Source organism: Oncorhynchus gorbuscha, linkage group LG03, assembly GCF_021184085.1.
Source record: "Oncorhynchus gorbuscha isolate QuinsamMale2020 ecotype Even-year linkage group LG03, OgorEven_v1.0, whole genome shotgun sequence".
Lineage (NCBI taxonomy): Eukaryota > Metazoa > Chordata > Actinopteri > Salmoniformes > Salmonidae > Oncorhynchus > Oncorhynchus gorbuscha.
The window spans coordinates 33,462,197-33,487,919 of NC_060175.1; the positions used below are offsets into that span (position 1 = coordinate 33,462,197).

The following is a 25,723-nucleotide window of genomic DNA, read 5'->3' on the forward strand; positions in this document are numbered from 1 at the left end:
ATTTCAGATGTTTTCATTTCAGATGGAGTGAATTGTTCAGTACTAGGCCATCATCTATAAGAGTGGCGCACATGGACACCTAGTGGAAATAATGTGTAAATCCATTTCTCGTGTGTCATCTTGGCCAGGGATACCAGTGGTATAAATATCATGATACTGGCCATTCCGATCGCTACTAGTGAGGGAGGCTCACTGGTTTATGAAAAGAAAAACACTGTGGCGTTCCAGTATTCTATTTACAAGACAGAGGGTTAAGCAGATTCACATGTAAGTAGTCTACAATTACATTAGGAAAACCCATCATAATAGGCTATGTATTACTTGTAGGCTATGTTAAATTATAATTTGGATGTCTGAAGAATATGCATAGACAATGTGTTACACATTGGTGAGCCTCTATCATTAATTTCTTAAATCATATTATTTGGTGCTATTCCTTTTTCGTTTAAAAGGGGCTATCTACATTTCAAACAATAACAAAGCAGACTGAGCTATGAATACAAAGACCTTCCATGCTATCAGAATGATAGTTTGAACCATATTTTTTTTACTGTAAAATGTTTGTTTACAATTAAATGAGCATATATTTTGGGTTCTGATGGGTTTCGACAGTTGAACTAAGCTCATGAGGCATGTATAAGGTGTATTCTTAGGAGCCACGGGTAGCCAAATCGCTTTCATTTTAACTGACAAAAATGGATGCACCAATCTCAGATTGCCCCTTCAATTTGGTATTATATAATTGAATTGTTTTGAATGAAAACAAGGTTTTTATGTGTTTCCTCTATTTCCTCTCCTTCAGTGTCTGATCCTATTCGGATATGAATAAGAAATAAGGCTTCAGCGCAAAATTGCGATTACATTTTCCCACGTGCGTAAAAGGTAACAACACAGCTCCACAGTAGGACGCATTGCCTTGCCACCTGTTAGACGAAGAGCCAAAGAATACGCGGTACTTTAAAACAACCCTCCACTGTTTAACGGTGGCTGACCATTGCTGCAATTGCATTTTGGGCGTCGCACGAGGACTGGCAGAGGATACGATCAACACAATGGAAAGTACCATATTAAATGAGCAGGACTTTTGGTCATTCAACAAATCCTGGAAGAACTCAACCCCTGGCAACGGGTTCACCGGGGGAAACCAGACTAACCCCCTGAAACGGAACGACGAGGTGGCGAAAGTGGAGGTGACCGTGCTCGCCCTGGTCCTGTTCCTTGCCCTGGCTGGGAACCTGTGCGTTCTGGTGGCCATCCACACCACCAAGCACACCCAGTCCCGAATGTACTACTTCATGAAACACCTCAGCATCGCGGATCTCGTTGTGGCTATATTTCAGGTCCTGCCACAACTTATCTGGGACATTACTTTCCGTTTCTATGGACCCGATATCCTGTGCAGGTTGGTGAAATACCTTCAAATCGTCGGAATGTTCGCCTCTACCTATGTGCTTGTTTTGATGTCCGTGGACAGGTGTTTGGCGATTTGTCAGCCGCTTCAGTCTCTGCACAAGAGAAAGGATCGCTTCTATGTGATTATATCGTGGGTCCTCAGCCTATTGTTCAGCAGCCCACAGATGTACATATTTTCTCTGAAGGACGTTGGAGCCGGAGTGTATGACTGCTGGGGTGACTTCGTTGAGCCCTGGGGTGCCAAAGCGTATATAACTTGGATTAGCCTTACCATCTACATCATACCAGTGGCCATCCTGAGCCTATGCTATGGGCTAATAAGCTTTAAGATCTGGCAAAACTTTAGAATGAAAACCAAGAGGGAGCAGTGCATAAGCCTCACCCCGAAGACTTCGAAAGGCCATGCGCTCGCCCGGGTGAGCAGTGTAAAGCTCATCTCCAAAGCGAAGATAACCACCGTTAAAATGACATTTGTCATAGTCCTGGCGTATATTGTTTGCTGGACACCTTTCTTCACCGTGCAGATGTGGACGGCTTGGGATCCAGCGGCGCCCCGGGAAGGTAAAATTTAAACTCCACCTCGAAAAGAACCATTAAAATGCAGTGTGGTGAGATTATGTGCGTAACAGGAGCTACTTTAACGATGGGCTTCGCAATTCTAGACTGAAGCAATTATTAACATGTACATTTTAAAGTTAAACCACAATGAATGTCCATGGTTAATTTAAAACGCTCAGAACGTATTCTGCCTTGGGGTTTATCATACGGCGTGCGTAATGTTGCATGCGGTGTAGTATTATTTATCAGACTTCGGCATTCTGCGCACCGGAGCAGCCCACAGGTCCAGTAATGGTGTACGTAAATACTTGAATAATTACAAATAGAAAATAGCCTCGATGATAATACAAATATACAAATATACACTATACAACCTTTGCCATTGACAGTCAAATGAAATTCGCACAATATTGGACACTGCACTTTTACCCAGGAAATTTTGGCCAACCTGAGGAACATCAGAGGATGTATGCCATTGTAAGATTAGACGCATCATATGGAGTAGCCACCCACACAGGCAGTGCCCACACAGGCAGTGGATAAAATGACAACGTAAACTTCGATAATTTCGCAGCATCTCATTATATTCCTCCAGCCAACCAAAATGCCATGTTGCAAATGAACCTTACCACTGCTACACCTGGCTATCAGCAGAGCTTTGTCTGGCAGCGAAACAGTTCATTCAGCCTCATTTACTGTCTTTAAAAAACATAGCTGATATGGCTGACTTGCTTAAACAAATGTGGTTTCTACTGACAATTGAGATGTACAAACTATGGCATAAGGGGATGAAAAGCGAATAAGAGGAAATCCGTAATTTTGATTAATTAATGAGAGAGCTAGGACAGACATAGTCAATATAACTATTTGTTCAACACTTTTGAAATGAACAGCAAAAGAATTCAGAACATGGGCCGTTCTTACAGTGTTCTCCCTGTACACCAAGTCAGAACCATAAGATAAATAATGGGGCATATAAGCAAACAATGAAAGCTCTTACAATATTCTCATCTTGCCTATGCCGTTTGGCCATCACTCATCCATATATTGATATGTACATATTCTTATTAATTCCTTTACACTTGTGTGTAAAATGTAGTTGTTGTGAAATTGTTAGATTACTTGTTAGATATTACTGCATGGTCAGAACTAGAAGCACAAGCATTTCGCTACACTCACATTAACATCTGCTAACCATGTTTATGTGACCAATAAAATTTGATTTGATTTGATGATTACATTTCTCAAAAACAGGTTATAGGCTACATGTGCACCACCAAGTCAGAACAGTAAGCAACATTTTAAGAGGTGAAAATAAACCAAATTATTAGAGTGAGGTACATGGGCTACTAACAGCTTACTACACAACATAGACCAAGTGTTACTTTCTTAGCTACAGTATACATATCCCTCTGGCATATTACATCATTTATGCAGAAGCATACAATACATTTTTGGACCCACCTTGTTGTGCTGTGCTCACTTGAACAGGAAGGTGGTGGAAGGTGGTCCTTTTGTGGGAAAATTTTGTCATCAAACTTTGTCATCAAAGCCTGGCATTCTCTGGATTTATGGTGCTTTCAGGAGAACTGGGAAATCGCAGAAAAAAAGTTTGAATCATGATGACGTCAGTGATCTTCAGGTCATAGCTCTAGAAAGAGGCCCGAGTTCCCAATTTACAATTCCAAGTTTTTTTTAAAGTTTAAAACGTATTTTTCCAGTCGTGGCTCGTTTTTCCCAGAGTTCTCAGTTATCTTGAACTCACTAAAGTCAGATTTTGAGTTAACAGTTGTTTTGAGTGCAGCACAAATCATGCTTCATTGACAGCATGGCCAATGTTGCATGTTTATCATTTTAAACTAGGAAAAGAGACCCTTAATCTTAGACTTGGGACCACACAGCCACCCCACTGAACAGCAGGCTAGTGATTGCTTTTGCAATGCTTGCAGTTAGCCACTGATTCCTTCCAAACCACGCATTGTTGAAGTTGTGATTTCCTACTTGTTGTGTGTCAATGTTTATGTCCAATGGCCAAAGAGCACCGATACATTTGATCTATAATTTCTATTAATTATTTATCTTCATATGACAAGGATTAAAAATGATTTGCCAGTAGATTGTCGACTTGATTCATGATGATGACTGATAGCTAAGATTTTTAAAGTATGATGTTGACATGATCAGTCCAATCAAAGCTAATGTAGATAAAACATGATTTGATGTCATTTTATCTGTGGCCAATGACCTTAGGCCTTCTTGGTTGGGTACTTCTAATGTAACTCTATGGCAGCACCCAAGGGGGCTTGAATTTTTGAGGTGACATAGTGTCCCCATGTGTGACAGAACACTGAGCCTGTGAGGACTGACACTAGAGTAGAGAAGCAGGTACGGGGAGTCAACATTTAATTAGGAACAGACATGGAACAGGACAGGAACAGCGTCAGAACTCGGTAATACAGACATAAGACAATTAATGCAGTAGAGGGGAACAGAGCAGGGAACTGACAAATATAGGGGAGGTAATAAACATGTGATTGAGTCCAGGTGAGTCTAATAAATCACTGATGCGCGTGACAAGGGGGCGAAGAGCGTGAGCAGGCGTGACAGAGCCAATCACGACACAACTCTCTGTATTTTCTGCTGGTTTGCCCCACCACCACCACAGAAAGCACTGAGCTAGGCTGAAACACCTACATTTTGGAGCTGCCTTACTCAAGAAACAAAAAAGAGACCACGTTTGCATGCAGCTTTATTAATTCAACAATATATATATTTTTTACATTGTTTTCAAACTGATATGTGACACATATTAATGCCAAAATAACATGCAAAACAGGCAAGCTCAAATTGTACTTTATTTATTTTTGTTAAAAATGTGGAGCTCGAAACCGGTGGGGCTCTGCCCTGAATGACAGGTCGCCGCTGGCAGTTCGAGTTTTGCATGCCATTTTTGTTTACATTTCTTTCCAACCAAATTGGCCTATAATAGCTGTCCGGAAGGTATACACATTACACCAAGGTTAACCTTAGGTCTCCCCACTGGAAGCCTGAGGTAGGGGGAGCGCGGAATCTATTAAATAGTGCACCTCTAATTTTGTACAGTACTAATGCAATTAGCAAAATCAGTCACACTACGAAATGATACCAAATAATCCACAATTCATTCATAATATTGTTCACAGACATATTGTTGCATTTTGGGTTGTTCTGGGTTGTGCAAAATTGTTAAGAATAATATAAAACCAGTCTGCACACCACCAAGGTGAATTGGTTTAGTCTTGAGTCTTGGTTGACAGAGTTGGGGAATGGGTAATGTATTGAGTCTTGATTGACAGTGTTGGGGAATGGGTAATGTATTGAGTCTTGGTTGACAGTGTTGGGGAATGGGTAATGTATTGAGTCTTGGTTGACAGTGTTGGGGAATGGGTAATGTATTGAGTCTTGGTTGACAGTGTTGGGGAATGGGTAATGTATTGAGTCTTGGTTGACAGTGTTGGGGAATGGGTGGGGAATTTGGGAATTTGTTTCTATTTGTCTTTGTTACTTCTTTTTGATATTTCCGAGTCTTATTTTTGTATATATTTTTATATTTATATAGTTTTAAATGTTAGGATTAATTATTTGCATTGTTCCAAATGTCTGAATACAAAATGACAGTTACTGCACATTGGTGCTTTGTTGTTGGTGGGGGGCTGAAGGGTGGTTCACCCTGGGAGCCATAGAAGCTAGAACCACCACTGGGCACATTGTTAAGAAAGGTACTACGTGGCACAGGTGGAAGATCATACCTCACCAAACATTGAATTATGTTGTGTGCATGGTTCTTTAAACATCTTTTCCAGTTGTGGATCAGTGCTCAAGATGTGCCAGTGTTTTTTAATGATGTGATCGAACTGTTTACCAAGTGGGGAGTATTGAAGGAAGTATTGAACGCTTTGGTTGGGAGGGCGGGGCGGTTTGGGCGTGAGGCTGTCATCCTGGGTCTTATTTTTCTAACGTTCCCTTGCGTCATGCAGCCATTCCTCTGGGTAACCCCGTTGTCTGAAACGCTTATCCAGATAGTTGGCTTGTTTGTCATAGTCACTTTGTGTAGTACAAATTATGTGTATGCGACTGTATTGGCTAATTTGGAGGCTCTTTTTTAGGGGTGTAGGGTAGTAACAGTCTCCGCGTAACAGGGAATTCCTGTCTGTCTGCTTCCTGTAAAGATCCGTGCTTCCACCCTACACCCCTAGAAAATAGCCTCCCCATTAGCCAATAATGTGGTTGCTCCACTAAAGGTTTTGCAATTTACGCTGTGGGACTTCATTTGTGGTTTAGTACAATACCCTGCGTCACTACTTCATTGCTCCAGACCAGCACAAGGGGGAGTTAGAGCACTGATTATGCTTTGGGTCCCAATGTGTTACTGTGTCTCTGTAGTACTGTAGCCTACTCCCGACCAGTCATGTTGTACAGTACAGTGCCTTAGTGGCGCAAAGGTCTAAGACCCTGCATTGCAGCGGAAGCTATGTTGCTACAGATGCTGGTTCAATCCCGGTGCTGTCCTTGACTGGGAGATTAAGGCTGACTATAGGTTTTTGGTTTCTCTCCCTCTAAAAACAGAAATAAATCAGTCTAAATAACAAGCTGGCTTTATTTGCAAATTAGTAACAATATCTCACCCCAAGTTCAAGAATGTCCTTTTTCTCACTCATTTTACGTTATTTGAAAACAAAATCTCCAAAATATTGTTATTTTTTTAAACAAAGCGATTATTATTAATTTAGAATTATGTATGGGCGGGCAAGGTTCAAGGCACGAGGGCAGGGGGCATGGGATGGGCCACAGAGCCGTGCACAGAAGACGGACCTACCCCATGGGGAAATGGGGAGGAGGAAGGGAGGGGTGGTGGACCCCCACCCCACCCCACTGGGTAGCAAACGGCTGGACAACGGACCGTACCGAAAAAACACATGGTTGCCAAGAAAATGGCTCGTTTTGTTAGATTCTGAAAATTTTGTTGGAGTCACTTTTAATTCTTAATTGATCAACCGTTTCTTTCATAGGCCACTGTAATCGAAGAGGGCTCAGGGCAGTAGCATTCTGCTCATCTGATGAAGGTGCACATGGATCAGATTCAAACCTTGAAGACCGAGATCGAGTCATTGAAGACAGACCAGCAGAAAGATAAACATTATCTGAGGGCAGAGATAAGGGCGACAGCTGATGCATTGGTCCAGAGCCAGGCGGCATCAGCATAGAGTCAGGCAGAGAATGACGCGTTGAAGTGGGAGAGGATCCATGCCAGGCACACCTGTGAGCTCTGGAACTCCACCTCCGAAAGGCAGAGTCAACATACCTGGTGGGTTCATCAGGTCGTCGGTTCACCCTGACATTTCTATTCCTCTTCTGACAACATAACTTGACCAACTCCTCACTAGGCACGGCAAGGGCCGTCTGGACCATTATGCTGTTCTGCTACAGCCTAATAAATAAATGCAGGTGGCTTATATCTTCAAAATCCTTTAATGCTTTATTATACAAATGGAAAAACATATAATGTACAGTACTGTATTTCTTCATCATCATATTTATGCTTTCGTTAATAAAATAATGATACAAATACTCTTTCAAAATGCCAATGTTTATTTAGTTATGGATCCATAACGAATTACTACGTGAATATCACTGAATTAGAGAAATATCAGAACAATGTTGTCTAATGAAGGTTAACAAATGGTTGCTTACTGATTAATACTCTTTCAAACACACATGGTCACGTTGTACATCGCCATTATGGCTATTAGCAGGGCTATATTTTGGACTTTATAAATATTATTTTGGCCTATTCAGATTACAATCACTCACTGTCGTTTAAAAAAAACAAAATAATCTCAAATATCGTTATATATAGCCTACCTGCTGTGGATGACTATTTCAGTACCGTTTCGCATTTCTCTGAGACAAGCATGGAGAAACAAAAATGTTCAATTATATTCCATGATATTCTTAAAATATGTGTTGACTGAATATAAGCCAACATCTCTCTGTATTTTGATACATTATGGATGGGGCCTCTCGAGTGGCGCAGCTGTCTAAGATACTGCATTTCAGTTCAAAATGCATTGCTATAGATGGAGGTTCAATACCTATGCTGGCTGCCTCCGGGAGACCCATGAGGTGGCATTTGGTTTTAATTTAGAATCCTCCAACCCTCTATATGTAATTATTGGCACACTTTATCAATCACACTTTACATACTGTATCCCATTAGCCAGGCCTATCCACATTCAGATTCTGGTATGCAGGGGAGGGAGATTGGACAATCTGCACTGAACTAAATACAGTAGATGGCCTACTGTTTGGGGTTGCCATGTTGTTTATGTTCTATCCTTTGAAGAGGCACAATATATCATTTTATCTGTATTGCTGTAAACAGCTAAGGAGCATGGTAAATCAAAGTGAGACCATCCATCCATTGGAAATACATCAGAGGTACAGCACAGCACTATGTATTCAAATCAAATTCAAACAAATCAAATGTATTTATATAGCCCTTCTTACATCAGCTGATATCTCAAAGTGCTGTACAGAAACCCAGCCTAAAACCCCAAACAGCAAGCAATGCGGATGTAGAAGCACGGTGGCGAGGAAAAACTCCCTAGAAAGGCCAGAACCTAGGAAGAAACCTAGAGAGGAACCAGGCTATGTGGGGTGGCCAGTCTTCTTCTGGCTGTGCCGGTGGAGATTATAACAGAACATGGACAAGATGTTCAAATGTTCATAGATGACCAGCAGGGTCAAATAATAATATTAAACACAACTGCTCTCCTGTTCTGTTCCCTTCTGATTCCCACAGCAGCAGCATCACAAATGATTTCCCAACATTTCAAGACAAACACCAGGAAATAAAAGAAGGTGGTAAACAGTTATTAGAATCCCCAAACAATCTTGCATTACAAGTGTATGGAAAACTATAGAAATAACAATTCTCAGCCAAAGTTATCTTTTTTTTTTAAGTAGAGTAGTTGTCCGCACCCCCGTGGGAATATAATTAGCATAATAAAATTAAAAATCCAAATCCATCTGTTTAAGCTAGAGATAACAGTTTTTGCATGGGCTGCGTCTCAATCCACCTGTTTAAGGTAGAGATAACAGTTTTTGCATGGGCTGCGTCTCAATCCACCTGTTTAAGGTAGAGATAACAGTTTTTGCATGGGCTGCGTCTCAATCCACCACATCCGCCAATGGCAGCCTTCAACCTTTTGCGTTGGAAGGTTGCCAAGCTACAGCTGTGTTTGTCAAACCATGAGACATCCCGAAAATCGTTCTTGTCACGGAAACGTCTGTAGCGTCAGAACGGTTTGGCCTACAGATGAATATGACCACTCGATGGAAAGATGAGACTTTTTTTGAACCAGCCTTTACAAGACTCATCTGAAGGAAGTACAGTATATATGGAAGTGGTTTAGTGCCCCCAAATATTTTGTATGGGCAAAATAATAAATAATAATTACCTGATCGTTCTTATATAGAACAGACACCTTAAAACCAACTTCCCTTTGATTTATTTTTGGACTACGTCACGTGTGCTTATGTTTATTGATTAAATGATTCACTCCCTGGACTTGCTTCCCGACTCCCAGCGCCCACGTTACAGAATAACGCCTCACCAAAGGGAGGCATCAGGGGGTGGTTTTTTTGTTTTTGTGTTGGAGGTGATGTCGGGTCCGGGTGGCAGTACCGGAGCTACCAGGGAGGCCTCAGGCGGTTCGTCGGACTCTCATGCTTCAGCTGGCTTGACAGGTTCCCATGCCTCGGCGGGTTCGACGGGTTCCCCTGCCTCAGCTGTATCGACAGGTTTCCATACCTTAATGGGATCGATAGGCTCCCATGCCTCAGCTGGGTGAAAAGGTTCCCGTGCCTCAGCCGATGCAACCAGGGAGTTTTCAGCTGGGTCATCAGGATCTCACGCCTCAGCCGGTTTGTCAGGTTTCTGCTCCTCAGCGGAGGCAACCGTTCCGCTCCTGTTCCCCGGGAACGTCCCTTTGGTTGGCGTCCTGCGGCTGGAGCCCCGTGCCAGGTAGGGGGTACTGTCACGTGTGCTCCCTCTCCAGCCTCTAGGTCACCAGGCTGCTGATTATTGCGCACACCTGCCACCATCGTCACACGCATCAGCGCCTAATGACATTCACCTGGAAGCCATCACCTCCTAGATTACCTGCCCTATTCATGTCACTCCCTTTGGTTCCTTCCCCAGGTGTTGTTGTTTCTGTTTCATGTCTGTGCGTTGTTCGTGTTTCTTGTTTTGTATTATGTTCCATTTATTGATTAAATGATTCACTCCCTGAACTTGCTTCCCGACTCCCAGAGCGCACGTTAGACTGTTGTTCTATGTAGTGAATCTTTTATTTGTTGAGTTTCTATGGGCTAACAGCAGTAAGGCCAATGCAGTTATATTGCCACATTCGGCATGGGATGCAACATGGTGCAAATAGTTTATTTTCACTATATGTTTCCATAAAATACAATTGGAAAAACCAATAATATATTGGCTTTAAAATGGAAAGATAGTAGCTTATAAATTTGAAAGCAGCCATTATGGAAGAGAACCTGGCTGCATGTGGCTATGGAGAGATAAGGTATCCATTAGCTAGCAGCACCACAGCCAGCAGAGTGAGCCCAGACAGCCGTACAGACTAATGGCTATTACCGAGGAGGCTATTAGTAACACATGCAGTACTTTGCTAATGCTTGATAAGGACCACATCACACTGCCTATTACCTCCAACATGGCAGATAATGATGTCAGCATTACACCTATTCACATTCAGATAACAACCTATCAAGACACACTTGTAATACTATTCTGATGAAACTATAATGTAGGATTTAAGTCATGACACTTTATTACAGAGCAGATTATTTGACATACCCCTTGATAGAGCTAAGATAGCCCGCAGCTTCCTTTTCTTGCCACAGAGAAGCTAAACTATAAATTGAAAACATCCCTTAGTACAGAATGGTTGTCAGTGGTGTTTTTCCTCCTCGAAAACCGTTATACATTGGCTCCCCAGAGATGGGCTCAAATAGGAGAATTTTCCACCACTCTCGCAATAAAATCAAACTGCAAACACAAAAGTTCATGTTCTCTGTTTCCTGCTTTCCCTGAAAAGGGGTGAACTCAGCAGAAACATGATTCCCAAACACAGCAACCCACAGCAATATCATTGATTGAAGCTTCATGTGGACCTGTACTTCTTCCCTCTTTCTACACAACAGTACCATAGCTGAAATGTAAGGGATTTAGGACTTGATTACCTTCTCATACTCATGTAAAAAAACACACTCTAGAGTGCACACATGTAAATACATAATCACACACACACACACACACACAGTGTACAAAACATAGACTAACCAGGTGAATCAAGTCAAATGAAATCAAGTGTTATTTGTCACATGCGCCGAATACAACAGACCTTACCGTGAAATGCAGGTGAAAGCTATGTATGTGACCTCCTGGGGGTACAACTCAATATTAGGAAGGTGTTCTTAATGTTTTGTACACTCACTGTATAATATATAATCATCATAATCATAATCATATGCCATTTAGCAGACGCTTTTATCCAAAGCGACTTACAGTCATGTGTGCATACATTCTACGTATGGGTGGTCCCGGGAATCGAACCCACTACCCTGGCGTTACAAGCGCCATGCTCTACCAACTGAGCTACAGAAGGACCACATATACATATAGTAATACTACAGTACTATAGTCTTTTTTCATGTGGGTATTTTGAGCTTGTTCCTGTGGGTTTAGCACTATATTGTCATTTGTTTTGAATGGCAACATAATGAAGAAAACTGGCTAAACCGTAAACATTTTTTGACCAAGACAAAGTTTGCTGCCTATGTTGTCTCAATATTGATTATCAGATGCTGATCTGCAGCATCCCATCTATGAGTTGTGTCCATGCCCATCCATACCTGAGTGTACAGCCTTCATACTCCCCAAGTTGCCTCACCCTCTGCTCTGCTGTGTGATGCTGACTGGCAGTGACTCCATCAATCAGCATTCTGTGGTAGAAATTCTATAGTAAGAGAGACTGCAGATATGCAGGGAACAGAGTTGTTAAAAGTACTTTAGCTCGTCTGTGTAGATCAAGATAGCTGATATTGCCACCATTCACTGTTCCTCCAAGCAATTCCCACATAGCTAAAGTCCTGCCGATCGCAAACACAGGAGGTCACATACTGCGGTCGCACCCAAAAAGTTTGTACCAGTAAAAAATACTAGCATGTAACAATGGACTATTATTTAAATAAAAATCAGTATGTCTAATAAACAGTTTAGTACAGTGGTTCTTAACCTGGGTTCGATCGAACCCCAGGGGTTCAAGATGAGTAATTCTAGTCTAGCACCTGCAAAACTAAGAACACTTCTTTAAGCTGCATGGAGATGGGAAATACAAGAACACAACGCTCGCTGAATTCAAGATGAAGAGAGCCAGATTCTATGAAAAGGCTACTCTGCCTGTTCTCGGCATTGTACCCAGCAATAAACCGATCCTTTCACCAATGGTGTGTCGTTTGCTCTGTTTTGCGATCAGGTAAGCAACTTCGTACGATGCTGTGAGGATCGGTTTGTTGCTGGTGGTTATCCCGGGGACAGGTGCTGAATCGTGTTTTTGCCGTGTGTGTGGAACTAGCCCTGTTTTTGCAAGAGCACCAACATTGTCATGCAGATTGCTACAAAAATTCTGAGTTCATTCTCATTTTAGCGTACGTGGCTGATATCTTCGCAGCTCTCAATCATCTCAATCAAAAGATGCAGGGCGGTGGAGTCAACATCATCGAAGCGGAGGAAAACCTGAAGGCTTTTCAAAAAAAGCTACCGTTATGGAAACGACGAACAGAGAATGATAACTTCGCAAACTTTCCCCTGCTGGACGACTGTGTAAGTAAGATCGAAGATGTATCTGGAATCGGAGACATTTCTGCACCCGCGAAACTGAAGCAAGCAATTGCCACGCACTTAGATGAGCTTGCAAAGTCTCTCGACGGATACTTCCCTACAAGAGTGTCATATCCAGCATGGGTGAGACAGCCGTTCACATTTAGTGTTGAGACAACAAATGTCAATGATGAATACCTCGATGAAATCATTGAAATTCAGCAGAGCCAGGTTCAACAGCAACTCTTCAGAACAACAACGCTTTCAACATTTTGGTGTCAACAAATGGTAACGTACCCTGTTATTGCTAAGAAAGCTCTCAAGATTTTCATACCGTTTGTTACAACATATCTTTGCGAGCAATCCTTTTCGAGGATGCTAGACATAAAAACAAAGAAAAGGAACAGACTTTGTTGTGAAAATGACATGAGAGTGGCACTTGCCAAGGTGAAGCCGCGCATTTCTGAACTGGTCTCCGAAAGGCAACAGCAGAAGTCACACTGATTTGCAGTAAATATTCATTATTATGTTTTTGTTTTTGTGTGAAAATCCTGGTTTGATCATTTTGTTCTTTGAACACAGTGATGTTGACGCACAGTTCATTTTGTGCACCAGTAAAATATATACCTATGTTTTGAATTTGAAAAAATCACATTTTATTTTTCCAATTAAGGGTTCGGTGAATGCGCATATGAAACTGGTGGGGTTCAGTACCTCCAACAGGGTTAAGAACCACTGGTTTAGTATGTAATGAATATTCATTTCCTCCACAAGTCTGCCTTGTCACCATGGCCACGGTGTGCTCATCCCTGCATTTAAAGAAGCTTTTGAGACACCAAGCCTCATTATTGTTATTGTCATTCGAAAATTAACGTTTTTTATTTATTTTATTTTTTACCCCCTTTTCTCCTCCAATTTCATGGTATCCAATTGCAACTCCTGTACAGACTCGGGAGAGGCAAAGGTCGAGAGCCGTGCATCCTCTGAAACTCAACCCAACCAAGCCGCACTGCTTCTTGACACAATGCCCACTTAACCTGGAAGCCAGCTGCACCACTATGTCAGAGGAAACACCATACATGATGGGACAAAGACATCTCTGCCGGCCAAACCCTCTCCTAACCCGGACAACGCCGGGCCAATTGTGCACCGCCCCATAGGTCTTCCGGTCACAGACAGCTGCGACAGAGCCTGGACTCAAACTCAGAATCTCTAGGGGCACAGCTAGCACTGTGGAGGCCTTAGTAAAGTGTTATTAAATATCATGTTAGATGTGCCTTTTTATTAAAACACGGAAGTCCTTTTCAGTTGTGTCGACTCAAACAATCATGTGATCAGATACTAAATAGAGAGTTATTGTACTAGCTTCCATTTAAGGAATTAATAGCGTAGTGAATCGGATAGCCAGGTCACTGGTTGGCTGAGAGCCAAAACAGAGTCTTGTTTTGGAATTCTACTGCTTGGCTTCTCTGGCAGTGAATCATCTGAAGTGCAGTCTTGATATTAAACTCAGATGATTGTAAATAATTGTCTTTCTTAAAAGAGGAAATAAAATAGTTTGATGTTGTGTCAGCCTTTATGAATGTGCTAAAGAGCCTAAAACGTGGCCACCAGTCAATACAGCACCTGACAACAGATTTACGAATCAAGGGAACGATTCTAATTTGCCAGTTTAGTGTGATTGATTGTCTCCTGGTAAACGGCACCATGAGCTAATCTACCAAAGGTTATTTATCATCATAATTCCTTCCTTAAAATGACATCTTGGCCCCATTTTCACCCGTGCTCCACCTTTTACAAAGCCATAAAACATTTTTATATACATGATCTTTTTTAACTAGGCAAGTCAGTTAAGAACAATTTGTTATTTACAATGACTGCCTACACCAGCCAAACCTGAATGATGCTGGGCCAATTGTGCACCGCCCTATGGGTCTGTCAATCACAGCCAGTTATGATACAGCCTGGATTTGAACCAGGGTGTCTGTAGTGACACCTCTAGCACTGAGATACAATGTCTTAGACCAATGCACCCCTCAGGAGCCCAATATACTGAATGCTATTTAACATGGCATACAGTATATATTGAATGTACTGTAGCATATACAGAACATTCATTTACATTTGGACCAATATTATTACTGGTAAATACTTCCAAACACGGAAGCTCTGGCTTTGCCTAACTGAGTTAGATCAAAAAAGCTGTGTGTAAGTGTTAGAATGTGTTTGTCTGTTTGACTGCTGCTTAGTGCCCCTTGTGGTGTCTCTGGGACTCAACCACCTGTCATGCCTCAGTGAAAAGATAATCGATCCAATGCCAAGATGCATTCATTCATATCCTTCCCTACCTCACATCTATCCAAGAGCAAGGTTATGAATATGAGAGAGGAAATGTATTGAGTTATTCATTCATCTATCATCATTGTGTTCCTTTGAGATTTAGGTTGTGTCATTTTGTGGCTCAAAGTAAGCTACAAAGCAATGGAATTACAGAGTATCTACTTTACTAGCTGCAGGTCATCCTAATGCTGCAGGACATTCTAATGCTGCAGGACGTCCTAATGCTGCAGGACATTCTAATGCTGCAGGACACCCTAATGCTGCAGGACGTCCTAATGCTGCAGGACATTCTAATGCTGCAGGACACCCTAATGCTGCAGGAAGTCCTAATGCTGCTGGACATTCTAATGCTGTAGGACATTCTAATGCTGCAGGACATCCTAATGCTGCAGGACATTCTAATGCTGCAGGACGTCCTAATGCTGCAGGACACCCTAATGCTGCAGGACGTCCTAATGCTGCAGGATATCCTAATGCTGCAGGACGTCCTAATGCTGCAGGACACCCTAATGCTGCAGGACACCCTAATGCTGCAGGACATCCTAATGCTGCAGGACATCCTAATGCTGCAGGACATCCTAATGCTGCAGGACATCCTAATGCTGCAGGACGTCCTAATGTATTGGCAATTTGCAATCAATAAAAATCTAAGTGTGTGTGTGTCTTGTTTCCCCAGCCATGCCCTTCATCATCTCCATGCTGCTGGCCAGTCTGAATAGTTGCTGTAACCCGTGGATCTACATGTGCTTTGCAGGCCACCTGTTCTCAGACCTGAGGCAGAACTTTGTGTGCTGCTCGGCCCGCTACCTCAAGTCCTCCCAGTGCCACTGCGAGCGTGACAACGACTCCAGCCGCAAAAGCAACTCCTCCACCTACGTTATCAAGAGCACCAGTAGCCAGAGGAGCGTCACACAGACCTCCACCACATGAGACGCCCTCACTTCCCACAATGGTACCCGCCCAGTCAAAACTGTAAACCCCTCACACACACCCTCCACCACCGCCCCAAACCCACATTTCTCCTTCCCCTACTGTTGTCCCGCTCTGGGGGAGGCTCACCTAAAACTATTGCACTGATTTTTATATTTCGTCCCAGACATGGTTTGTCAAGAGTAAATTGAACAATTGATTGTTGTACAGATGGAGATTTATTTGGGGACATTTTGAACATCTCCACTTACAGGCAAATGTCCTGTCGCAGTTCAGAGTGAGTCATCCATTGATTGTGTTTTCAGACTGATGGATTTACATATTTGGTCCGTGGAGGAGGACAGGAGATGGTAAATGAAAATTAAGCACTGACTGTCTGTCACTCCCAACCAAGGAGAGAAGGGAGCTGTGTTCTCCTCACCATGGACTTAAAGTCCATTAACATAGGCCTCCCATGCCACAGACGTTGTGTCAATCAGATCTGTAATGGTGGTTTGGATTGTGAATACTGACCAAGACAGTGACATTTCTTATTCATTTTGTCAGCCTGAAGGTAAAGCTACTCTCCTCTTGCATTGCTTTGCACATATTGACATATAGGATGTCTCCTGTGCTATGTTGCTCATGTCTGTTGTATCACGCCATCCTTTAGGTCACACACACAGTACGTTTCCATTATTACACAGTTTGTGAAATGACAACTGCCATATCTGTCATGCTGTAAATGTTTACTTACTTCATTTTACAGAAGGCAACTCAATAAACTAGCTACCATTTTCTTCTAGGATGAACATAAACATCCAAATGTATTTCTATGAAGATTGTGGTATACTTTGGCAAAAATGTTCCTACGCAATTACTCTGTCTGTACTTTTTGAGTGGTAGGCTGACGTCTTCTTCATTGCAAAATAGGTTTGAGAACATGGATTACACACACTCAGAACACTCAGAATTGGGAGAGCAATTCCATGAATCCTGCTTTGATCTATCTGGATTATTCAATGTATTTTAGAACCTATTGCATAAAGAGGGTGACCTGCCTTAATTATGAATCTACTTGAAACTCTGTTCCTTGTGCACATCACAAATGGCAGTATTCTTTTATTTGACTTTTTACAAAGTTGGCTTCTGCTTGTACTGTAAACGTCTGGGTTTTCAATCCTTAAACCTACTGAACATTTAATAGAAAACATCATTCCCTTATTTGCATTTAAAGTATGCACTGTATGTATCTCTTATTTATTTGAAATAAATTGTTTGTGTTCTATCAAGTGAGTCTGAAATGACTTTTTTTGTGCATCAAATGGAGTTGAGCCTTTTGGACCTCATAACTTAACTTATTTAAAAAAAAGTTATATTCTATGATAAAAAGGACATGTTTGACTTTTAGTAAAACATACTAGTCAAGCTCATGTACTTTTTTTTGGGGGGGGGGCATTCATTAATTGCCCCTGAACAAGGCAGTTAACCCACTGTTCCCCGGTAGGCCGTCATTGTAAGTAAGAATTTGTTCTTAAGTAAGAATTTGTTCTTAACTGACTTGCCTAGTTAAATAAAGGTTAAATAAAATTTAAAAACATAAACATTGTTTGACCACCAAAGAAATTATGACAATTTCTGAATGTGGTTTAATTTTACAAAGGGGCTATTTTCTTTATTGGTGAACTATAACAAACTAATATGGTTCAAAGTGATATCAGGGGCACACAGCAAATCTGAAATCAAATAATAATAAATACAATCATCACGAAAAAAACATTATTGATGATAGAGAATTTAACTAGGACTATAAAATAAACGTATTATTATTTTAATGCTTATATTTCTTGTGGAAGTTGATGAATAGAATTGTCCAACACAACAAGACAGTCGTGAAGAGGGCACGACAAAGCCTTTTCCCCCTCAGGAAACTCAAAACATTTGGCATGGGTCCTGAGATCTTCAAAAGGTTCTACAGCTGCAAAATTGAGAGCATCCTGACTGCTTGCATCACTGCCTGGTACGGCAATTGTTCGGCCTCTGACCGCAAGGCACTACAGAGGGTAGGTCAAACGGCCCAGTACATCACTGGGGCTAAGCTGCCTGCCATCCAGGACCTCTACACAAGGCGGTGTCAGAGGAAGGCCCTAAAAATTGTCAAAGACTCCAGCCACCCCAGTCATAGACTGTTCTCTCTACTACCGCATGGCAAGCGGTACCGGAGTGCCAAGTCTAGGACAAAAAGGCTTCTCAACAGTTTTTAATCCCCAAGCCATAAGAATCCTGAACAGGTAATCAAATGGCTACCCAGACTATTTGCATTGTGTGCCCCCCCAACCCCTCTTTTACGCTGCTGCTACTCTCTGTTTATTATTTATGCATAGTCACTTTAACTATATATTCATGTACATACTACCTCAATTGGGCCGACCAACCACTGCTCCCTAACATTGACTAACTGAGCTATCTGCATTGTGTTCCCGCCTCCCCGCCAACCCCTCTTTTACTCTACTGCTGCTCTCTGTTCATCATATATCCATAATCACTTTAACCATATCTACATGTACACACTACCTCAATCAGCCTGACTAACCGGTGTCTTTATGTAGCCTCGCTACTTTTATAGCCTCACTACTGTATATAGCCTGTCTTTTTACTGTTGTTTTATTTCTTTACTTACCTATTGTTCACCGAGCACATTTTTTAAACTATTGGTTAGAGCCTGTAAGTAAGCATTTCACTGTAAGGTCTACACCTGTTGCATTCAGCGCACGTGACAAATCAACTTTGATTTGATTTGATAACACCCAGAGACATGTCAAAAACGCCTATATCCACTGACAAAAAGTGTTCAAAATGCATAGAATTCCCTTTCAAGATCCATATATTTGTGTTTTTAAGGTAAAGGACACCGACCTTCTACTTAAAGCCTTTTCGAATCCACATTTGACACTAAATAAGAAGTGATATTTCCTGGGGACAGAAAAGGCACCACATTGTAGGAATGACCCAGCTCATAAAGTATGTTGAACTTCTGTACCTTACATTTCAATTAATGTGCACATACATACATGTCATAGAAAGATAGGAAAAATATTTGGGATGGGATAATGCTACTTTTATAGGCATGGCCTTACGTGTCTGGATCTAGACCACTGGTTCTAAATAGGCTTTTCTGTCCTTACCTTCCAATGAGAATGACTGGTCTACCTGGTTACAAAAATATGTTTATAATTTCCACTTTTAAATTTCAGACTTGATTTTCCCTCATGAAAAATGTATCAACCCCTACAAAAATGTATTATAATCCACATAATAATTCAAAGTTCCTGTTGCTGCAGGATTATTTTACTGCTGTAGTAAACTGGTTCAAATTAAGATCCTACATCTATAGAGGCCAAGGGGATAATAACAATCTGTGATATCAATTCAAAGAAACCCAAATACTGCTCTGGAATATTTACAGCCACAGTCTTATCCATCAAATAATTATGTGCAAATGTTGATAGAGCAAATTCCCCACAGATTAGGTTAGGCCCCACTCATCATAAATCGACAACAGATATTTGCGATAATACCAATGTCGTATATCTTTAGTGAGATAATTGGCGTACACTCTAATGCCACATACTTGGCTGAATTGTAGGACCTGCAAATAGAAAATACTACTAATAAACCTGAGTCTCCTTTCTTTCTAACATTCTTACAGTTTCAACAGCCCCACAGTCAATTTATTGGTAGCTTATGTGAAAGAAATGTGAAGCAAAATGTACAATTTAGAATGTGTTTAATCAAAATTATTCAGTTGAGAAAATGCATCTTATTGATTCTGTAAAACGTGGTATAATCTTGTTGAAGCACTACAATTCTCTTTTCTATTGTACAACATCAACTAGTTTATCAGCAGGCACAAAATGCACGCACACACACACACACACACACACACACACACACACACACACACACACACACACACACACACACACACACACACACACACACACACACACACACACACACACACACACACACACACACACACACACACACACACACACACACACACACACACACACACACACATCTGACTGTTTAATATACTGTATATCAATTCAGAATTGGGCTCTCCAACCCTGTTCCTGTGAATTACCCTCCTGTAGGTTTTCGCTCCAACCATAGTTGTAACTAACCTGATTCAGCTTATCAACCAGCTAATTATTAGAATCATGTGTACTAGATTAGGGTTGGAGCGAAAACGTACAGAATGGGAGCTCTTTAGGAACAGGGTTGGAGAGCCCTGTGTAGGCAGTATTGTCCTACAGGCACTGCAATGTTGTTAGAGTAACTGGGGTGTTTATGTCATGTGACCGAGAAGCTACTGTCCTCAGCATCTCAAGATACATTCCATGGCTGCCAGCGCTCTATTCCCTCAATGAACAGGCAGCTCTCTGCCTTCCAACGGAGCCAGATCTGTCACCCAACCATGCTGCAGCTATCACAGAGCCTCTAGTGGCGCTGGTCGCTCTGAGCATGTCAGGACTCAAAGGGCAAGATGGACTAGGCGGGTCCCAGTGCTCCGGGCGGGGTGAGGGTAACGGGGAGTGTCTTGGGAAATATGAGGACACCAGGACTGGTCATCTGTTCTGGCATATATAAAGGGTGCAACATTTCATCCAAACACATGTAAACACTGTGGTGGGTGTGAGTCAGTGGTGGCTGGTGACACTTTAAATGGGGAGGACAGGCTTACAGTAATGGCAGGAACAGAATAATGGAATGGCCTCAAACACATTAAACACATGGCTTTCCATGTGTTTGATCCATTCCATTGACTCCATTCCATTCATTATTATGAGCCTTCCTCCCCTCACCAGCCACCTCTGGTGTGAGTGTCTAGACCTCTTTGCGCAGGGCCACTTTCACACTGCTGAAAATTTTGCCCAGGGCTTCAAAGAAGGGGTCACAGAAGGTCTGGATGCAGAGGGAGTAGATACGACTGATGCACTGTGACTCGATCAGGCAGCTCTTGATGCAGGGCACCACGGCCCAGATATGACAGAATGAGATGCAGGCGAAGAGGAAGCCCCAGAGCAGAGCCACGGGGATGCCGAAGATGGCTGAGAGGATGCGGTAGCACCAGTACTTAGACACAGTGAAGGTGGTGTAGCTGAGCTTCCAAACCCCATCCAGACTGTGTGTGCCGTCAGGCTCTGCGATTACATCCTCAAACTCTACCTGCAGGGAAGGAATACCATGGACGACGTTAGTGAATTCTCACTGATGAAAGGAAGTCTAGTGTTTTCTGAGTACCTAACACCAGGGCCAGGATTTAATCAACGGTGTGTTGTCAACAAACCCATTGCACTGTCGACAATATGCCTTTGGAAGGTCATTTTCTTAATATTCACGGAAAAGTAATGGTAAATGCTGTGAATGTCGGCACAAGTGTAAATTCCCTTTTAAAGTCAAGAACAATGCGCTTAGCAACAGTGCACCCTTGATTGAATCCTTGCCCAGTTTCCTCACAAATCAATGGATATGATTATGCAAAAATACATGTGTTATTATGACTTAACAACATTACTGTTATCATTAGTAGTGCCTGGGATACATAGTGGATGAAATAAACACAACTATACTGAGGGCCTATACCACACTTCAATCTGTCAGTGCGTGACGTCATTGTGTTGTGTACTGAAAAGAGTTTCTTCACGTAAAATGCAAGTCTGTGATGGCCCAGTTTGTAATTGCTTGTTGTATTCAGTATCCAACACCTGTCCTTACATAGACATCTGCAACTCAACCCTGAATGGTAATTAACTTGTTACACTCAACAGATGCCTAACAGATGTAAACCAATTTCTAGATTTGAAATATTACTACTGAATCACAGTCTATTCCTTTTAATTATCACAACTTTAAAATTGGTTGTAGGCATGCTTTACAAACTGAAAAGTGGTGCGTGCGTATGTATTCCCACCTTTACTGTGAAGCCCCTAAATAAGATCTGGTGCAACCAGTTACCTTCAAAGGTCACATAATTAGTTAAATAAAGTCCACCTGTGTGCAATCGAAGTGTCCCATGATCTGTCACATAATCTCAGTATATATACAACTGTTCTGAAAGGCTCCAGAATCTGCACCACCACTAATCAAGGCACATCACCAAGCAAGTGGCACCATGAAGACCAAGGAGCTCTCCAAACAGGTCAGGGACAAAGTTGTGGAGAAGTACAGATCAGGGTTGGGTTATAAAAAAATATCAGAAACTTTGAACATCCGACAGAGCACCATTAAATCCATTATAAAAACATTTGAAAGAATATGGCACCACAACAAACCTGCCAAGAGAGGGCCGCCCACCAAAACTCACGGATAAGGCAAGGAGAGCATTAATCAGAGAGGCAACAAAGAGACCAAAGTTGACCCCGAAGGAGCTGCAAAGCCTCCACAGAGGAGATTGGAGTATCTGTCCACTTTAAGCCATACACTCCACAGAGCTGGGCTTAATGGAAGAGTGGCCAGAAAAAAAGCCATTGATTATTAAAGGGGAAAAAGCAAACACTTTGGTGTTCGCCAAAAGGCATGTGGGAGACTCCCCAAACATATGAAATAAGGTACTCTGGTCAGATGAGACTAAAATTTAGCTTTTTGGCCATCAAGAAAAAATGCTATGTCTGGTGCAAACCCAACACCTCTCATCACCCCGAGAACACCATCCCCACAGTGACGCATGGTGGTGGCAGCATCATGCTGTGGGGACGTTTTTCATTGGCAGGGACTGGGAAACTGGTCAGAATTGAAGGAATGATGGATGGTGCTAAATACAGGGAAATTATTGAGAGAAACCTGTTTCATTCTTCCAGATATTTGAGATTGGGACAGAGGTTCACCTTCCAGCAGGACAATGACCCTAAGCATACTGCTAAAGCAACACTCGAGCGGTTTAAGGGGAAACCTGTAAATGTATTGGAATGGCCTAGTCAAAGCCCAGACCTCAATCCAATTGAGAATCTGTGGCATGACTTAAAGATTGCCTTACACCAGCGGACCCCAACCGACTTGAAGGAGCTAGAGCAGTTTTGCCAGGATGGGCAAAATTCCCAGTTGTTAGATGTGCCAAGCTTATAGAGACAAACCCCAAGAGACTTGCAGCTGTAATTACTGCAAAAGGTGGCTCTACAAAATATTGACTTTGGGGGAGGGTGAAGTTTTCCGTTTTTTTTGTTTTATTTCTTGTTTCACAATAAATAAAAACATTTTGCATCTTCAAAGTGTTAGGCATGTTGTGTAAATCAAATGATACAAAGCCCCCCCAAAAAATATATTTTAATTCTAGGTTGTAAGACAACAAAATAGGTTAAATGCCAAGGGGGTGAATCCTTTTGCAAGCCACTGTAAGTAATGAAAATACTGAGCTATAGTATACTCTGAAAAAAAAGTTTAACAAGTCACACCTTTTTTCTCTCTAAAAATAGAAAAAATATCTAAAATATTTCTCTCAAAAATATTGACACCCCGAAAGATTCTTAGAAATAAAGCAGTCAAAAGATTAGTATTTGGTCCCATATTCCTAGCATGCGGTAACTACGTCAAGCTTGTGACTTGGATGCATTTGAAGTTCATTTGGATTGGGTTTCAGATTATTTGTACACTATAGAAATGCAAAATAATGTATTGTGTCCTTCTGGAGTCACTTTTATTGTAATTAATGGGTTTCTAAACACTTCCACATTAAAATGTGGGTAACTACCATGACTACAGATAATCCTGAATGAATCGTGAATAACACAGAGGGTCTAAGATCACACCCCCAAGACATGATAACCATTACCAATAACAGGAAAGGTTAGCATGTCTTGGGGGCTAACCATTACCAATAACAGGAAAGGTTAGCATGTCTTGGGGGCTAACCATTACCAATAACAGGAAAGGTTAGCATGTCTTGGGGGCTAACCATTACCAATAACAGGAAAGGTTAGCATGTCTTGGGGGCTAACCATTACCAATAACAGGAAAGGTTAGCATGTCTTGAGGGTACATTACAATCTTTGACCCTCTGTAATTTTCTCACTCATCATTATTCATGATTCTTTCAGGATTATCTGTAATCGTAGTAGCATCCACATTAATGTAGAAGTGTTTAGAAATATGGTTTACTCTTATTTAGAAAAAATGTCACTCCAAAATGACTCAATACATTATTTAACATGAATTTATATTGAGCACAAAATTTTGTATTTTTTTATTTTACCTTTATTTAACCAGGCAAGTCAGTTAAGAACAAATTCTTATTTTCAATGACGGCCTAGGAACAGCGGGTTAACTGCCTGTTCAGGGGCAGAACGACAGATTTGTACCTTGTCAGCTTGGGGGTTTGAACTTGAAACCTTCCGGTTACTAGTCCAACGCTCTAACCACTAGGCTACCCTATACAATAAAATAATATATAATATAATATAACGTTTTGCATACAATATAGTTCAGTATTTACATTTTTTATTTTATACAGTCATTATTGCTCATCTTCATCAATAATTTCTGACCCCACTGTACATGCTATACTTAACAGATGACTCACTCAAGTCAATAAATTTGTTTTCATACGCTCTGTTTAGCCAGGCAGTAGACTATCTCCTTCCACGCTCTCCTGAGCTCTGGGGAAATATAAGGCATGATAGAGTTCACTGTATGTAAACATGACGACAAAAACAGGAAAAGCAGCTGTAAAGCTCTGAAAAGAAACCACCTCATAATATCCCTGTCTGTCACAGCGCTTCAGCCCCATTCCAGAAATAAACGCTGGGTGCCGTGCTGGGGCATAAGGAACAGGCCTGGGACTATTTTGGGACATTCATGGCAGCAACACAGCAACATACTGAAGTGTTCAGTGTTGGCTTTAAGTTTAGACTTTAGACTTAATTTTAAACTAAGGTTTAAAACTTGTCTTTCCTTACTTGAGGCAAAACGAGCTCAACCTGTAGATTCAGTGTGCGTGTGAGTGGGTGGCGTCGTCATGGTTTACCTACCTTGATCACATCCTCATTGATCAATTTAGGGTCTCTGTTGATCAGGTCGATCTCCTTGGTGTGGCTGTCTTTCACAAATTTCTCCTCATTGGTGTTGTACTGGTACTGGTCGGCCATGGTGGGGCCGTGGGCCTGGGCAGGGAGAGTAGTGGGGCGTGGAGGGCTGGGGCAGAGGACAGTGAGTGTGAACCCACTGAAGCAGACTGCAGGCAGCCCCCTCAGTCACACTGATCCTCCCTGTTACCACTGTGACGACACGGCTGAAATTCCCCTGGACAGCTGCTACACACACACACACACACACACACACACACACACACACACACACACACACACACACACACACACACACACACACACACACACACACACACACACACACACACACACACACACACACACACACACACACACACACACACACACACACACACACACACACAGCAAACGCATGTCTTAAAGGGGACCCCAGAGCCGTGTCAAATTTCACACTGGGCTGTGGGGTCAGCAGGGCAGGGCTTACATGGTAGCA

General features: G+C 41.9%; 2 protein-coding genes across 2 annotated transcripts; one reads left to right on the plus strand and one right to left on the minus strand.

The window, feature by feature from the left end:
- Positions 1 to 175: 175 nt before the first annotated feature.
- LOC124019616 (isotocin receptor-like) lies at positions 176 to 17,450 on the plus strand. Its single transcript, XM_046335004.1, has 3 exons — positions 176 to 267; positions 803 to 1,974; positions 15,930 to 17,450. Exons 2-3 carry the CDS (start codon positions 1,053 to 1,055, stop codon positions 16,181 to 16,183), a joined length of 1,176 nt encoding a protein of 391 aa, XP_046190960.1. The 5' UTR covers positions 176 to 267; positions 803 to 1,052; the 3' UTR covers positions 16,184 to 17,450.
- A 2,840-nt stretch (positions 17,451 to 20,290) lies between these two features.
- Positions 20,291 to 25,429, minus strand: LOC124019625 (caveolin-3-like). Its single transcript, XM_046335015.1, has 2 exons — positions 25,192 to 25,429; positions 20,291 to 21,397 (listed from the first exon to the last, which is right to left on the minus strand). Exons 1-2 carry the CDS (start codon positions 25,306 to 25,308, stop codon positions 21,056 to 21,058), a joined length of 459 nt encoding a protein of 152 aa, XP_046190971.1. The 5' UTR covers positions 25,309 to 25,429; the 3' UTR covers positions 20,291 to 21,055.
- Positions 25,430 to 25,723: the final 294 nt, after the last annotated feature.

Bases quoted from the DNA above. Each gene is read 5' to 3' on its own strand.
- LOC124019616 (XM_046335004.1), top strand. From the start codon at position 1,053: ATGGAAAGTACCATATTAAATGAGCAGGACTTTTGGTCATTCAACAAA. The intron at 1,975-15,929 runs GTAAAATTTAAA...TTGTTTCCCCAG, and splicing joins TCCAGCGGCGCCCCGGGAAG to CCATGCCCTTCATCATCTCC.
- LOC124019625 (XM_046335015.1), bottom strand. From the start codon at position 25,308: ATGGCCGACCAGTACCAGTACAACACCAATGAGGAGAAATTTGTGAAA. The intron at 21,398-25,191 runs GTAGGTAAACCA...CCTTCCCTGCAG, and splicing joins TCAATGAGGATGTGATCAAG to GTAGAGTTTGAGGATGTAAT.